At 31.9% G+C, this 17,642-nt stretch overlaps 2 protein-coding genes and 1 pseudogene across 2 annotated transcripts in view; 2 read left to right on the top strand and 1 right to left on the bottom strand.

The window, feature by feature from the left end:
* The first annotated feature begins 9,773 nt into the window (after nucleotides 1-9,773).
* LOC130799398 (uncharacterized) lies at nucleotides 9,774-10,896 on the top strand. The gene is made up of 3 exons (XM_057662495.1): nucleotides 9,774-10,001; nucleotides 10,059-10,417; nucleotides 10,524-10,896. Exons 1-3 carry the CDS (start codon nucleotides 9,774-9,776, stop codon nucleotides 10,894-10,896), a joined length of 960 nt encoding a protein of 319 aa, XP_057518478.1.
* A 387-nt stretch (nucleotides 10,897-11,283) lies between these two features.
* Nucleotides 11,284-12,615, top strand: LOC130799397 (uncharacterized; annotated as a pseudogene).
* Nucleotides 12,616-14,939: 2,324 nt separating this feature from the next.
* LOC130799490 (homeobox protein BEL1 homolog) overlaps nucleotides 14,940-17,642 on the bottom strand; it is a 5,316-nt gene continuing 2,613 nt past the window's right edge. The window contains exons 3-4 of the mRNA XM_057662601.1: nucleotides 16,682-16,742; nucleotides 14,940-15,828 (exon numbers count right to left, since the gene is read on the bottom strand). Coding sequence (XP_057518584.1) covers nucleotides 15,256-15,828; nucleotides 16,682-16,742 — 634 coding nt within the window. The 3' untranslated portion in view covers nucleotides 14,940-15,255. The remainder of the gene's footprint in view (nucleotides 15,829-16,681; nucleotides 16,743-17,642) is intronic.

The raw sequence follows: 17,642 nt of genomic DNA, 5'->3' as shown, positions 1-17,642 counted from the left end.
AGACTACCTACGCGGCTTGCGGATTTGAACTCCCGTCAACGACATGCGTTAGAAATATACCTTAATGATTGTAGAGAATTATATGATCAATGGCAAACTGATCAAGGGCAAGGCCCTGAATAGTCTGTACTGAAACTATTTTACATTATTTATTGCATTTAATTTCGTCAATGATTGCATTTAATTTACATAAATATACACACTAACCCACATCACACAAATACATGTATATTTGTCTACCAGCATTATAAATTCCTCCTATTAATCAAAGAAATAAATAAATTGTTAACAGCACACACTGTAGTATAATTATGGATTATATACAACTTTTAATGAATGTCGTGTATAAATTCTATGGAGTATCTAAATTTACAGCATCGTCAGCGGTGTTATTTGTTGGTGGGGGTGCCCCGCGTAGATTATTCCACAGCATAATCCTCGTAGTGAAATTTGTGTCAAGATCTTTCGCGAAATTGTCAGCTGCTTGTTTCCAACGTGGGTGGATCGGCGGCAGAGGGGATGAATCGTCGTTCATAAAAAGTTGAACAAAATGATTTCGATTAACCCAAAGTATATGTATTAGTTTATTTACACTTCTCGCGGCCTGTGATTTTCTTAAAGGAAGAATCAAACAAAACGCAACCAAGAAGTTGTGATTTGTTGGCGTCATTCCGATGACTTCACATAGTGGCCACTTTGATTTGTTCGTTTTGTACGTTGTATCTATCAGCACAACATACGGCCACGTACGTATCATTTGGATTGAAGTAGGATTTGCAATTAAAAGTCTGCTCAAGTGCCCGTCATTATCCAACTCTGTCCAGACCACATAATTATGTTCTGTGGCCATATGAAGACAGTGTTGAAGGGGAGTCCTGCCCTCCATTTCATCTCTCCTTATTGATTGCCTAATATTATATATCTGATTCATACTAGCATAAAAACCAGGAAAATTATCTCTAATAGAATTCATAATAAAGGCCGGTTGCATTCCGATTGCACTAAGCTGTCGTATGTGCTCCCGAATATCTACATTAATCCTCGCCCTTACATGACCATCTCTGTACACCAAGAACGGGTGGTTATGTTTTCCCTTTACACCAGGACACACCCTTACCGTCCAAGGTCTTTCTCCTGGTTTACGACTACTTCCTACAATCATAAATTTACACCCACAACTCCTACTTTTAGAACCAGGTCGGGCAGCATTATCTACATTATCTACATCACCCCTAAGTTTACCATAGCGGTGACATCTTAAATAACAACTAACTCTGGAACGTCCTTCTTTCTTTTTATAAGAAGCACGTGTATATAGAAAACCGATTGTAATCGCTATCGCATCGGCCCAACTATGTAACTCATCTATGGAGATAAATTCCCTATCCGTAACAAAGCGACCGGAGTAGTCTACGTTGTCTCCAAAATTTTCAAACTCCTGCACATTTGAAATGATATAAATTAAGTACATTAATGACTACAATAATAATATTTGGATTAATAATAACAACAACAACAACAATAATAATAATAATAATAATAATAATAATAATAATATTTATAATAATAATAATATTAATAAATAAATAGATAACGATAAATCAAATTAATAATGACAATAACAATAATAATTTTAATAATAATAAAAACATTACGTTAACAAAAAAAATTTAAAAACATTTAAAATAAATAAATAATGACAAGAAAAATAATAACAATAATAATAATAGTTATAACAATAATAAATAAATAAATAATTATAACAATAATAAATAAATAAATAAATAATAGTTATAACAATAATAATAATAACAATAATAATAATAATAATAACAACAAATACAACAATAATAATAATAATTATAACAATAATAAATAAATAAATTACGTAAATTAAAATATTAAAAAATTTAAAAAATAAAAATATCAACAATAAAAATTAAAATAATGACAACAACAATAATAATACTAACAATAATTATAAAAATAATTTAAAAATACATTAATACGTAAATTTTAAAAAAAAAAAAAAAAAAAAAATAGCAGTCGCCCAGTTTTGTGCGACTGGACCATGGTTCAGTCGCCCAGATTTGTGCGACTAGACCATGGTTCAGTCGCCCAGATTTGTGCGACTTGTTTTTTTTTTTTTTTTTTTCCTTCGAACGGCAATTTTACGTACCGCATCCGACTCATAGTCGCTTTCGTTAGCCATATTCAACCAACTACGCCTTACAACTTCATTAACACTTTTTAGAGAGATAGTACCAGTTTTTAGTGAGATAGTACCGTGTTTCAATTCGTATTTCAAACGCATCTCAGAGTTCGATATATATAGACAAATCATCCTCATTAAATTCTTAATAGTGTTATTAAGCGTGATTTACATTTATTAAGCGTGATTTACATTTATTAATTATTTTTTAACTCCAATGACATTTTTGTAATTTTTTTAAATCCAGGGGCAATTAAGTAATTTTGGAGGGGGGATGGCGAAAAAATGAAAAGGGGTGGCGAAAAATAGCAACACCCTTTATGCTAATGGGGCGTTTGGTATAAAGAATAAAAAGAAATCGAATGATTAAGTAAATGAAATGATAATAATACGTGTTAAGCTTATTGATCGTTTGACATTAATATGCTAACAGAAACATTAAAGTGATTTTTCATTTACTATTATAAAATGAGGGAAATGAAAACAAGAGTAGTGGTTAACCCAAAGAAATGGATGGGTTAAGTTTTTTTTTTTTTTTTTTTTTTTTTTTTTTTAATACCAAAGAATAACTAATAAGATGTCTTAACTCATTTCATCATCTATGTCCAAAAAACATTTACCAAATGGGCCCTAAGAGTTCAATTGGATTGGTCTCTTTATTTAATTACTTATTTTGTACAATAATTTTGTTACAATCTTAAAACGATTCATGTAATGGATAGAAAGAACTCAAAATTAAACTCTAGTACTAGATTTTTAGTAAATGTTTTAGTAACAATTAACAATCAATAAATTTCAAATTAACAATGGTATGGCAACATTATTATAGTACTTTATATGATTTTTTTTATATTTATATTTAAAGAAAAAAATTTGAAGCGATAGTCTAACCCGCCCAACTTGAAAGTTGAATCGCAAGGATCCGCCTCATAAATTGCTAAAGAACTATCTGACATTGCCTGGAACCGGAACTGGAACCCAATGCTCTGAATGATCGGGTTCCAATTTTGAGGACCCCGAACCAGATCGGAACCATAATCGGCCCAACACAGGGCCGTGGGTATCACTTCCTTAACCATAAGAAAGATATATTTAAAGAAACTAACAAAAAAAATCTAGATATACACACAGATCAGCATGCGCCAACAACATTTGCGTCTTCCAAGGAAACCATTTGTGTAGTCGAAACTCATATTTGGTATAAATTGCATATATTTAAATTATCGTCAATTCTGCTCGGTTATCGGAATTAAGCATGTAATATACCTTTAGAAAGCTATTAAAGTGTATTTTCTAACTCAATTGTTCTTCTATCAATACAATCTCTATGTCAAATTGCATCTCAAAGGTATTGCATTTTGAATACATTTTTACCCTTTTTTGGCTTTTTTTTTGAATCATATTTAACTTTCTATTTAGTTTTATTACCAGCTTCTCCCTGTAAATATATAATATTCTTTAACACTATTTTACTCAAAAACTCCTCAAATCATAAATGGATTAAATATAAGACATGTAAATTATCGTAAACTCAATTTTAACTAAATTAAGCTCTTATTGTACTCAAATTATCAAAAAAACAGAAAACCTTTGAAATAAATTGTAAAATAGACTAAATAAGTGCTCAAAAATTAAATGTTAATCTTTAGTATTTAAAAAAATTCAAAACAAGTTACTTTTACCAAGTAACCGACTAAAAAAATATGTCAGATAAAAATTTAGTTTAAAGTATGTCGCAGACAATATAATTGTTTCACCTAATTAGCATATGTTAGCCAAAGTTCGGTGTGTCTCATGTAATTTTTCATAATAAATAATAATGGAACTATATTTATGTAGATTATTAATGCTTTTATTTGCACTTACGCTCCATGTAAGTTTTTATATTTTTGTCTTATAAGTTTAAATTTTTTATTTTTTATATAACTTTAACGCAAAAATTAGAGTTACATTAAATCCTACAAAATAATATAAGGTGAAAGTTTAGAAAAATAACTTAAAACCACTAAAAAGTAAAGAAAATAAGCTTATAAACCCCTAATGAAAAAGCAACTGAGTCGTAGCTAAGCTCTATTCAAAAGCCACTACTCGTTGCTCGCTAAAGAAGAGTTCAAAAGACCCAAAAGTCCACAACTCGCCGTAATGTCATTGATGTGCCAAACCAAGATCAGAAATATACGACGAGCCGCTGCATAAAAGCTATAATTCACCGTTAAGTTAACTCAAGCCGAATGTTCCAGGCGTAAAATATGCGACGAGTCGCCCCTCAAAAAACACAACATGTCGATGGGCGTCTGAAGCTGCCAACATTCACTTCCCTCTACTTAAGTATAAATATTATTTTTATTTCTTTTTATTTAATTAAGTTTTTAGGATTAATTCAGTTATTTTGGGAGGAACTTTCCCCAGGTATAAATAGGAACTTGGATTTTCATTAAATATTAGACATTTTAGTTATTAATTCAGTTATTCTCTTCTCAGGATATATACCTGTACATTGTCACTACCCTCAGACAAATCATTTCTTATAAGTTCCATTGTTTTCAAGCTGTTGACTACATAAGTACCCTCAAGTCCATCCACGAGTGTTGGTGGCAATACTACTTCTTTCCTATCCTGAAAAACTAGTATGGCCTTAGGTCTAGTCCTGTTGCTAATTTCTACTTATTCTCTTTGAGTAAAGGCCCTAGCCTTGGGGCACTCATTCTTGTAGTTTCCATGTCCATGGCACTTGATAAGTGCAATTATTTGCACTTATTTATATCATTTTATACTCCTTAATGATGGTCGTTGTTAGTAACTTCGTGCTTATTTTGAAGATTTATGCTACATTACACATTTTGGTTATTCATGTTAATTTTGAATGTTTTTGATTGTTTTAAGCATAATTCTTATGGTTTTAATGATGACGAAATTTACTTAGGGGATTTTAGCTCGGTTTAAGATGTTCTATAAAGAAAATGAGCAAAAGAGTAGAAGAGTGTTTATAATGCAAAAGTTTTGAGGTGAAATTTGATACATGTCTACTCTTTTGGCCATAACCTTTGATAGGAAGATTTTATTAATGCAAGGTTTCCGGCATTGGAAACTAGACTTCAAGAGATTTACAACAGTTGTTTATATGCCTAATTCCGACAACCGAGCACAAAATGACGACCATTTAAAGTTTGCTGAAATTATCAGCCAAAAAAGCCGACTCGACTTCCTTGTTGTGGAGATGGCCTCCAACTAGGCGTTTTCTTCTGGATTCCGGGCAACCTTTTTTCATCACTTTAATTTTGTAATATTTTTTTATCTTTATTTTTTAATTAACTTCTTAGGGTTTATTTAGTGGTTAATAAGGGAGATTCAAGTGAAGCCTCCTTTAGAGGGGAAACCTCCTTTAGGGGAGCATAAGGGAGGAGATAGAGAACTTCTTCTTCCTCCTTCCTCCTTCAGCTTTCTCTCCATTGAATACCATCTTTAAGTCTTGTAAGCTTTTAATTTCTTGTCATTTTAATTTCTTGTCATTGATTTACTTTATCATTATATTTGTTCAATCTTTCTTTATCAAATTTGTATTAGTTTAATCTTTCCTTGTCAAACTTTAACTGTTTTTCTTAGAAATTGTCATTTAATAAAAGTAATATTGTTCTTCGTATTTTTGTCTCTTGGATCTTTAATTGTTTATCTCATACTTTAATTATTTTTTTTCCTTGCAAATTTCATTATTATCATCTTTTATCATGCTTAGTGTCATTCTAGGGTTTGTGTTCATTGTTTTCACCTTGAATACTGAGTAGATCCATTTTCTAGGGTTAGGGATTGAACCTATAAATCAAGTATGATTTAATAATTTAAAGTGTCTATGAAATTAGGATTGAAATGGTTAAATTGTGCTAACAACCCTAAATTATATATGCTTTGTTGGACTAGTCAATAGAACTAATGTGTGAGATTAGGATCAACTTTGCTTTATTTAGAGTAAATTTTAGTTAAATTCTTATTAATTCGTTCAATAAAACTAGCGTGTGAGAATTGAATTAGTAGGGTCTAAATCTATTATTAATCAACAAAGCGAGACTTTGATATTTTCAGATCATGTCTAACCATGTAATTAATCCGACATCTCATAGACACTAATGAGAATTTGATCATACAAGACTTTAGGGGATTCCAGACACCCTAGATTTCTTCATCATATAGTTTAAACTCTTTTCTTATTGCATTTTTAGTTTGACAGCTAAGCAACCAACAACATATTTTTCTCCTTGAGCAATATAATTCGTAGAAATTAGCAAGTTTCTTTTCCTAACTTCCTTGTGTTCGACCCGGGACTACACGTACACCTTGCGCTTGCGGTTAAATAAAACTTGCACATCAGCACTTGAACCTCACTACATCTTTTAAGGGTGCACCATTTCTTTCCTTGGTTTGTGGTTTTAAAGGAACAAATTTAACAGCTCTCTGATTGGTAGTGGGGTTAGCTTTAGCTATTGGAGTCCTACTGGTTTTGTAACCCTGTTGGCTCTGAATCCTGGCATACTTCTCATACACTAAAAGCACTATTACATGCTCCATCATATGTGAGATTTTGAACTGGTTCAAGTTTCTCTCTAATCTACTTTCTAAGTCCACCTAAGAACATCCCAATCTTCATTTCCTCAGGTTCATTGGTGTCACATAATACAACTAGTCTTTTCCTCTCTTTGGATGTATTCAGCAACTGTCTTGTTGTATTGCCTTAGATTACCCCAGCTCACATATAACTGTTGTTTGTAAGAAGTGGTGACATACTTCCTCCTCAAATGCTTTTTAAAGTTAACCTAAGATTCAATTCTAGACCTATCCTCTCTTTCTCTTTGTTTCTGAACCCCCTTTAGCCAAATAGCTACCAATTTGGTTAGTTTTACCTTTGCAAGTTTATAACGTTGGTCCTTTAGTGTTTCTTTGAATTCAAAATACCTCTTTAGACTGTTTTCCTACTCAATGTAATCGTCAGGACTCCCAGTGGTACCCTCAAAATCAAGCACATCCAAATTCAAGAGTCTGTCATTAGGACTAAGGTTTAGGTCTGGGGTTGCTAGGGCACCTACATTACTCAGAGTTAGGGAAAGTTTCTCTACTAATTCAGTGAGGTTACTTAGCCATGTCTCCACATCCATATTGACAGGAGTATTGGTGTTACCAGATGGATTCATTGGCGCTAGTTACAGAACCAAGAAACCTTTTCTTGAATAGCAGACTATTAAACAAGCACAATCTGACTGATCACCTTGTAGGATGGTCTTCCTTTAAAGGAATATCCCCACAAAAGACGAAATAAGACTCTAATTAACTTGTTTTCTGTTGGCAACGCCAATGTGGGTGAAAATCAAGACAACAAACTTGCTCAATTTGTCAACAAATAAACGTTACAACTCAAGCTAGCTAACATCCAACCAAAAGTGTTCAATGTTGTTTCGTCCAATTATATCCCACGGCTTCACTGTGTTTTTTTAATTACTTAGTTTAATCTTTAGTCCAATTTAGCTAGGTGGTTATTTTGTAGAAGTTATTTGTAGAAGTTATTTATACAACCATGTAAAGAACAATAAGTAACAAATATTACCAGAAGCCTCTAATATATGAACAATACCCTTCCAATGCACTTAAATGGTTAGGCACTGATCTCCTTCAAAAAACTAGGCTACACTCACCAAGAATCTTGTATAGGAAAATTTGAATCAAACTTCTTGCTTCACTCACAAAAGGCTTGAACAGAAAATAGAATTGAAGACTCTTAACTGTAACTTTGATGACTCAAAGATATGTGTGTTTATTAGAAATCAGGAAAAAATGAATGCAATGGATGTAAGTCCTATTTATAAGGCTTGATAGTTTAAAACATGTGCACAAACTTAAAAAGCACGATCAAAAGCTAACGGTCATAAAAAGAAGCCTAACTAACTCACATAAAGCTACTTTTATTCTGTTATAGTGATCAGGCAGCAAGGGCCCTATTATCTTAGCTCATGTAGTTTGTTGGTCCCATTATGAGTTGTTTGATCCACCTCTTGGCTTGGTGACTTAGAAAGCTCTTTGTCCAACTCAGTCATGGATTAATCAACTGATCCCAAGCTTGGCTCTAACTTGTCATTAGCCAGTTGTTGATTCATACTAGAGCATTGTTCTGTTGAACGTAGGGTTGTGCTCGATTCAACATTTGATTTTAGGTGTTACATAAATATTATCAAAAATTCCGCTATAACACATAATAAAATCCTACGTTATATGAATTTCTTTTAGAAAAGATTGCCATTAATAGTACAAACTTTTAGTAATTTCTCTGCAATAGTTTTAGTTTTTGGTTAACGAAGAATAATATCAATTTAGGGTTGTTTGCTTAGAATAATACAAATACTCATTTATAGTAGTTTAATTAATAAAACTACAAATGTAAATCAATGGTTAAAGAAAAGTGGGTGTTATTCTAAGAAAAGACCCCCTAAGTAATTATTATTCACAGTTAATCAAAAGTTGATATTGATTTAGAGAAATTACATTAGTTTGTATCATTCACACCTTTATTTTATCTAACAAAACCTAATAGGTAAATCTTAACTTTTCTTTTGTTATTTTTTTTTTCAATTAAGGATATGTTTTGTTTGTAATACAGTAATATTATTAGAGTTTTAATTCTAAAATATTGAAAAATGTACCTACTAAACAACTTTCTTCAGTAAGTTACATATACATATGTAAATATAAAATCTTAAAATAAATATAATACTAGTCGTAGATGAAGAGATAAAGACGTTATCAAAAGACATGATATAAGACCATATTGTATTTTGAATTACTAAACTTGCCTCAATTTGATTTACCAATCAATTAGAGCATTAGTAATGGTGACCTTTTAAGAGGTCACATGATCTATCTAGAACAAAAATATAAATAATGGTGACCTAGAACTAGGTTGGTCATGAAAGAGGTTAATAAAATAGGTTGATTGATGACCCAATGCTTCAAACGGTCATCTTCTTTTTTTAAAAAAAATTTCGCCACGTGTTGCTTGGTCATTGGGCAGCGAAAATTGAATGGGTGGCTGCTCTGACACACATGCAGCAGCAAGCCAAATGGCGGCATTTGATTGGGTACAAAAACATACCCGTTTTTTGCCTTTAACGGCTATTTTCGTATTTAAATAATTTCTTTTTAAAAAAAATTATACCAATGGTCATATTTTTTCGAGATCTATAAAATGAGACCCATATTGATATTTTTTGACATAATTTTATATTTACATATTTTGTTCTTATTTTCCTACTTTTTTTTGTTAAAAAAAAATACCAAATTAATCATTTCAAAAATCCCAAAAAAAAATATGGATTCAAATAACCCAAATTATGGAAGAAATCCATGTAAAAAAAAAAAAACCAAGAAAAAAATCTTGTTACAATCAAAGTGCTCAAATTCAGTATCAAAATCCTCCGTTCAATCTCTATTTTCTCAAAACACTCCAAATTCTTCTTACTATATTCCTCAAAATATCCCAAATTCATCTTATTATGTTCCTCAAAATACCCAAAATTCTCAAACTATGTTTCACCACCATCATCAATCTCACAATGTTAACTCTAATATTGATATCTATTCAACTCCAATAAGGGGTGAAAGTTTAGACGAAAATGAAATGGAGTATGATGATGATGATGATGATGATGAAAATGAAGGAAATGATCAAGATGATCAATATGGTGAAGATGGAGGAAATACTGTTCATCATGTTGATGCTAGTCTTTACACCCAACCATCATTTCAAGATCTAGTTTCACAATTTGGTTCACCACCGAGCTTCACTCAATTGGTTTAACCATCTCAACAGCTACCTAATAATAATGATGAAGCCCCTATACCTTCAAAGAAAAGTTGGGATTTGATGGAAGATATTGCTCTCATATGTTCAGTCATGAACACAAGTACAGATCCAATTGTGAGCACCAACCAAAAGATAAGAGTGAGGTGGCAGAAAGTTAAGAAAGCTTATGAAGCAGCGAGGATGGAACGACCCCATCTGATCCCACGAAGAACCGCCGACATGCTTAAATGTCGTTGGGGTAGACTTGCTCCAGCATGTTTGAAGTGGTCTGGAAGTTATGATGAGGCTCTTAGGAGGAAGAAGAGTGGCACGACAGATGAAGATGTGCTTAAAAGAAGCATATTTAATCCATCAAAGAAAACACGGTAACTTTAACTTGATTGAGCAATGGAAAATTTTAAGAAAGTATAACAAGTGGAAGCAAGTGGTAAAAAGTAATCAAAAAAAACAATTGGATCAACAACCAACTAGTGATGTTAGTAGTGAAAGTAGTGGGAAAAGATCAAGGACGGAAGAAGATTCTGAAACACCAACAAGTGAACCTCAAGGAGGATCATCTACTCGCCCCGAGGGTGTGAAGAAGGCTAAGGCTCGCATGACTGAGAAAATGGTTGCAGATCAATCAATTCAAGCTTTGAGTGCATTTGGAGAGAGTCTTCGACTTAATTCAGAAATAGTGAAAGAGAAGACAGAACTTCAAAAACGAAAAGAAGCCCGAAAACAAAAACAACTTCAACTGGAAGAATATCGAATGAATTGGGAGATCTATGAATCATTAAGCAAAAAGGAAACTCTTCAGCCATGGGAAGCTAATATGATGGTTCAACTTGGACAATACCTTTAGAATTACAATCGTCAGTAGATAGTTTAATTATGTAATGTCTTAATTATGTTTTAATTATGTATTGTTTTTAATGATGGTTTAATTATGTAATGTTTAAAAATGATGTTTTAATTATGTAATGTCTTAAAAAAATGTTTTAATTATGTAAGGTTTTCATGCATTAGTCTTCTCATTTCTATCACCTTTTAGCATGTATTAGTCTTTTCCTTTCCATCACCTTTTGGCATGCATTAGTCTTCTCATTTCCATCACCTTTTTGGCATGCATTAGTCTTTTCCTTTCCATCACCTTTTTGGCATGCATTAGTCTTTTCCTTTCCATCAATGTTTGGCATGCATAATATTATATATATGCACATCCAAATTCAATTGGATGTATAACTTCAAAATGAGTTTTTCTAAGTTTAATTTTGCCTCATCCACTTCAAGTTCTTCATCTTCTGACGAAGAGAATGAACTAATACATAATATGGTTGATTATGCCTTTCAATACGCAATTTCTCCCATTGTTTCAACACTACAACTAAGGGTGAGAACCAAAAAAAAATGTCGAATTCAAAGAGACCATTCAAAAGGTCATTCCCAACTATTTTTACGTAGGTTTAGGATTGTTTCGACGTAGGTTTAGGATGAGGAAACATGTATTTTTATGGATAATGGAAGCTGTCTCCAACAACGATCCATGGTTCACTACCAACATTGATGCAACTGGTAGAAAAGGTCTAAATGATTTACAAAAGTGTACTGTAGCTCTTCGTATGCTAGCATACGGGGTGGCTGCTGATCAAGTTGATGAGTTCTCCGAATTAGCGAAAGCACAACACGAAAAGCACTCACTTATTTCACAAAGGGAATAATCAACCAATTTGGGCAACATTATTTGAGAAAACCAACACCACAAGATTTGAAGAGATTATTAGCCTTTAGTGAAGAACGAGGATTCCCTGGCATGATTGGTAATATTGATTGCATGCATTGGGAGTGGAAGAATTGCCCAGCAGCATGGAAAGGGCAATATCAAGGCCGAGCTGGTGTTGCAACATTAATTCTTGAAGTTGTCGCCGATCATGACCTATGGATATGGCATGCCTTTTTTGGGATGCCAAGTTCATATAATGATCTCAACGTGCTATATCGATCACCTCTTTTAGTTGATTTGTTTGAAGGAAGGGCACCACCTGTCAATTTCACGGTGAATGAAAATCAATATGGCATGGCTTACTATCTCACTGATGGCATTTATCCTAAATGGGCTACCTTTATTCAGTCTATTACTGAACCGCAAACAGCAAAAGCAAAATTATTTGCCCAACATCAAGAAGCAGCAAGAAAGGATGTGGAGCGAGTATTTGGGGTGTTGCAAGCTCGATTTGCAATAATTAGAAAGCCCTCACTTGCTTGGGATGAAGAACGACTCTCTAATACAATTACTTCTTGTATAATTATGCATAATATGATAGTGGAAAATGAAAGAGATACATATACACACTACGCTGATGGTAGAGAGTTCATGGGAGATCGCCCAAAAGGTCAATCGGAAGGTACAAGTGGATTAAATGATGACTTTGAGTATTACACAGATAGAATTGTTGATATCAACCGATACTTGACAAATAAGGATGATGTTGAAGATCGACAAACACATTTATCCTTAAAAGATGACTTGGTTGAAAATATCTGGCAAAAGTTTGGAGGGAACCACAATAAATGTATCATTTAAAATTTTAGTTTTTAAATTTGTGTATTTATTTTATGTATGCGCATTGTAATCTTTATTTGAAGTTAACGAATTTTCCTTAATTATTATTAATGTTTACATTTATATTTATTAAAAATATATTAGTTTTATTAAAAGAATGATTTTTTTAATTATAAAACAGTAGATCTATTTTAATCAAATAAAAAATTATATTAACTTTGTACATGAAAATATTATTATAAAACAATAAAGATAAATGTTAGATAAATTAAGGAAGAAAAATTATGGTGGGATAGAAAAAAAGTAAGAAAGAGAGGATGATGACCTTTTAAAAGAGATCATTGTTAATAAAATTGGGTTGAAAGGTGAACTTTTAGAAGAGAGAAAAATTGTTAAATAGTAAGATGACTTTTTTTAGGTCATGAGTAAGGATGCTCTTAGCAGAGAATTTACAACAATTAATTAATAATTTTGATAAAAGAAAATGTGTCATTAACTACTTTTCTTACACTCCAACGAATCAAAAAAATCATACCTTTTTAATAGAGGCTAATGAGGATGTCAGGAAACGAAATTAAAAAATTTAAATCGGTACATAAAGATTTACGGTCTTAGGACATATTAAATATTTTATCATGCCCCCTCAAAAGTCATTGAGTATTTAGACAAGAAATGTAGAGGCAATACATGCTTTTTTAAATCACACGGTTGATATATTCTACCTGAAATGAGGGGTAAAGGATTCAAACCTATAACCTTACATCACATGGGCTTTTGAAATCACGTTAAGGGACCAACTCAACTAAAAATTTAAGTTTGTCGTATGATGATTTAGAGCATGTACAAATTTGTTGGAAATATTCACATGTGAAAAAGATCTCGCATCGCTAAAATAATAGGTTGTAGATTTGTATATAATACTTGATCGGTAGTCGTTAGAATACCATACTCTTTTAGAAAAGAGTGAACCTAGCTCATCAAGTATGTATGCAAGCTAAGTAAACATTCATTGCCTGTGAATTTGTGGGCCTGAGCCACAAGTGCTCTGTGGGTATATCTTTACGAGTGTGCCCATGAGGTGATTATATGAATGTAATGAATTGGCACGGCCAAATAAAATATTTTTGACGGCATGAACCCCGATAACCTCAAATATTACTTAACATTACTTTAATTATTTTTCGTTTAATTTGATTTTTTTTAGCCCTAAAAGAAATTTTTTACAAAAAGTTAACAGCGCTTTGATAACTTGTGTATTTTTCAACGCCCCAAGAAGAGGATGATATCATAATAATGATCGGACATTTAAACATGATCGAAGGGCCACAAATTTGTAATTTTACATAATTTAGAGTATTTGTGATTGGCTTAATCTTTGAAACTTGAAATCACCAATCAAATTGCGAGTAACTCTCTTTAATATGAAAGTTGATATGTAGATAAGGCCTCATAAAAATATTCATCATAACTTCAACCACAAGTGGTTCTTTCACCTATTATGGACCCATTAAAGGTTCCTTCACTGAAAGGGTCTTTTCTTTTTCTTTTATTATTGTTATCATTAATCTCTATTTATTTATTAGGTTTTTTTTTTTGGAAGGAAAAACAAAATATTTAGCAAAAGCTTTCAAAAATGGGAACAAAATGTACAAAACTTCTTGTTTACATATAACTTATATGATCAACTATTTGACGAGCAGTTCTTGTTTTTTTTTTTTTTCAATTTCTAATAGAACATGTAACATATTTTGGGGTCTCATTGATCAACTTAAACTAGTAATTGAGATTCATTATAAGTTATACACTATCATATCCTTTCATATGAGAGCTTTTTAGGCCAAAAGTGGGTATGCAATATAAATTTTCTTTTGTAGTTGACGCTTATAATTCCACTAGAAAGGAGAGGTGAGTGAGAATTAAATTCATGACTTAAGCTTTGATTTAATTAAAAGTTTAAGCTTAATTTAGTAAATAATATATCAGTTTCTATGAGGATGTATAACGAGTGAAAATAAAAAAAATTAAAAAAAAAATAAATCTTGTAAACAAAATTAAGGTGATTGAGAATATAGTTGCTAGCCTATCGAAAGCACCAACCATTATATACAATAACAAATTAGCAACATTTTTTGAGTGTAGGATAGAGTTAGGGAAAAAGATCTAAAGAAGAGGCAACAAGAATTAAACTAAAAAATTTTATTAAATAAAAGTGATCTATACTATCAAACTGAGACAATAAAGTCCAATTCTCAGCAATATATATATTAAATAATATTTTTTTTTCTATAAGTTTACACGTTAAAGTTAATTAAAAATTAACATAGGCACAAATAATGTAAAAGTAATTTAAAGATAAAATAAAAGCAACTTAAATATCTTTATCATCCACCCAAATATTCCATGATCACTTACCAACAAGTCCCACCTCCCACTGTTTAGCTATTTTTGCATGTATATGAATTAATTATAAAAGTACTATACATAAAATTATATGAGTACGTTTATAAAAAAGAGGATACATCCCTTCTTGCTACCTAACCTAATAACCTATGAGATTCCTTAAAAATTTAAGTAAAAATCTCAAGTTTAAGTATGCATACTTATATTAATCAAACTAATCATGGATCATCTCACCTATAATAATTAATTAATCTTCCATAATTATGCAAAATCATGAAGAACTTGAGCACCCATTAAGTTTCTATAAGGCAAACTATGCCCTTGATGATCTCCATCCAAAAGAGAATATTGATCATTCATAGGTTGACAATCTTGATTCATTTGATTTGATCTAGGGAAGAAAAGAGAAGCCGTTCCCGACGCTGACGCCGGAGAAAATGCTAAGCTCACACCATTTCCACCAGCATTTTGTTGTAACCCTAATGTTAATGACACATTGTTAGTGTTACCCCTACTAATACCACCTCCAAAACCTTGGTGAAGGGTATATTCGTCATTTTGATAATCCAAATGATCGATGAATCCAAAACCCTCAATCCGACCCATGAAATGCCCATTTTGTCTTGAAGGGTTGACAATAGAAGAAAGGGAATCCGGGTCAACCCGAATAAGTTGTTCCGGATCCGGTTTTAGGTCTTCAGAAATAAGATGAGTAGGATTCTCCGAGGAGGCCGGTCCCATGTTATCTTGCTCTTCTTTAGTTTCTTCTAAGTACATTTGTTCCACCATTGGTTTCCATAGCCTTACTCTTGCATTAATAAACCAATTAGACACCTACCAATCATTTTCAAAAACTCAATCCAATCATTATTCCATACCAAACATTGTAGTTTATCAATTTAAATGCGTAAGTTAGTTGCTTAACAACACAATAAAACGTGCAATTATGACTATTATTAAGCTAGAATTCTATATTACTCTCTATTCAAGGATCCAATAATTAGATTATGATTGAAAATAAACATGGATCAGATAATGCTTAACAATAAAAGTAAATATTTGTTTATTGATACACCTATTAAATAGTAGGAAAGTAAATACAAATTTAATATAATTCAGCTATAAAAGCTACTTAATAAGGTTTATGATCATGTTTGTACGACTCTATGTTAGATTATATAACAAATTATGGTGTCTCAACTATCAACTTAAGCTTTTGTTGAGTTAATTCCTTGACATGGTATCAAAAGCCGGTGAAACAAGAAGTTACGGGTTCAAATCTCAATCATCTCTCATTTAAAGTGAAATATTCAGCGCCAGGTATGAGGAGGATCTGTGTCGCATCCACCTCAAGCCCAAAGGGCTCTCGTGTGAGGGGGCGTGTTAAAGTATATAACATATCATGGGGCCTCAACTATCAACTTAAACTTTTGGTTTAATTGGTTCCTTGACATTCTAGTCATTCTCTTTCTTCACAAAATTGATTCTCGTCCATTACAACTTGCAGATGTGATATTAAATGATTATGAAAAATAATGAAGAAAAACACATATTTCAGGTTGAAAGCGCAATTATTATAAAGATGACATAACACATTTTATTAAAAATAAAACAAAAACTCATTCTTCTTATATACCATTTAATGTCAATAATCAAACACCCTCTTAATATTAGCAATGTTGCTTACCTGACCTCTAGTAAGACCAGTTTGGCGGGCTAATATGTGCTTATCAATGTCGCTTGGGTACCTAAGAAGTAAGAAGTGCACGATACATGAAATGGCAAAAAAAACGTGAGTTAAGTTCAAAGCCACATAATTTGATTCCATGAGTATATTATAAATCTTTTTAAACATCAAGACTACATAAAATATTTTGAAACCTCAATCATTGACTTAAACTTTTGGTTGAACTAGTTTCTTGATATGTATTAGAGCCAATATGATAAGAATTCATAGGTTTAAATCCCATTCATCTTTTATATTTCAAGTAGAATAATTAGCACCATGCATAAAAAGGGCATGTGTTGTATCCATACTTCTAATCCAAAAGCATGTGTTGTATCCATACTTCTAGTCCAAAGACTCTTATGTATGTGAAGTGGCGTGATAGAGTATATATATAATATGTGATAGGGTTTTAACCATGAACGATAAAGCTATCTTGATACTTAATTGTACATTTATATAATTTTAGTTAATAGAATATTTATATATTTGCCTTTGAAGGGTATTAGAAACTAGGAAGGAAGATGGGACCTTAATAAAAGGTAGTGCGTAGAAATTGGAACCGTTATTATGAGCAAATACTTATTTTTTTTCTATTACAAAGTGATAGTTATTATATGGTGTAAGTATCAAGATGCGGAGGAAGTGTGATCGATGAAATCATGACAAAAACGATCAAATAAAACCAAAGCAAGCCTATTGGAATCTTGTAAAGAGAAAAAAACAATTTGAAGCAAAAACTAACAAAAACATGTGGTAGTTTCTTGTAAACAAGTAAGAATAATTGAGCTATGCTATCTACAATTGGCATTTCTAGCTAAATAGTGTTTTACATATCATGTTATACCATTTATGACTAAAACTTTGACATATCACTATGAATGAAGTCCGATTTCGCATACTTTTTTGTATGGTTTAATAC

Source organism: Amaranthus tricolor, chromosome 14 (assembly GCF_026212465.1).
Source record: "Amaranthus tricolor cultivar Red isolate AtriRed21 chromosome 14, ASM2621246v1, whole genome shotgun sequence".
NCBI classification, from domain to species: Eukaryota; Viridiplantae; Streptophyta; class Magnoliopsida; order Caryophyllales; family Amaranthaceae; genus Amaranthus; species Amaranthus tricolor.
The sequence above is the reverse complement of the archived record's forward strand: the minus strand, read 5'-3'. Positions and strand labels throughout refer to the sequence as shown.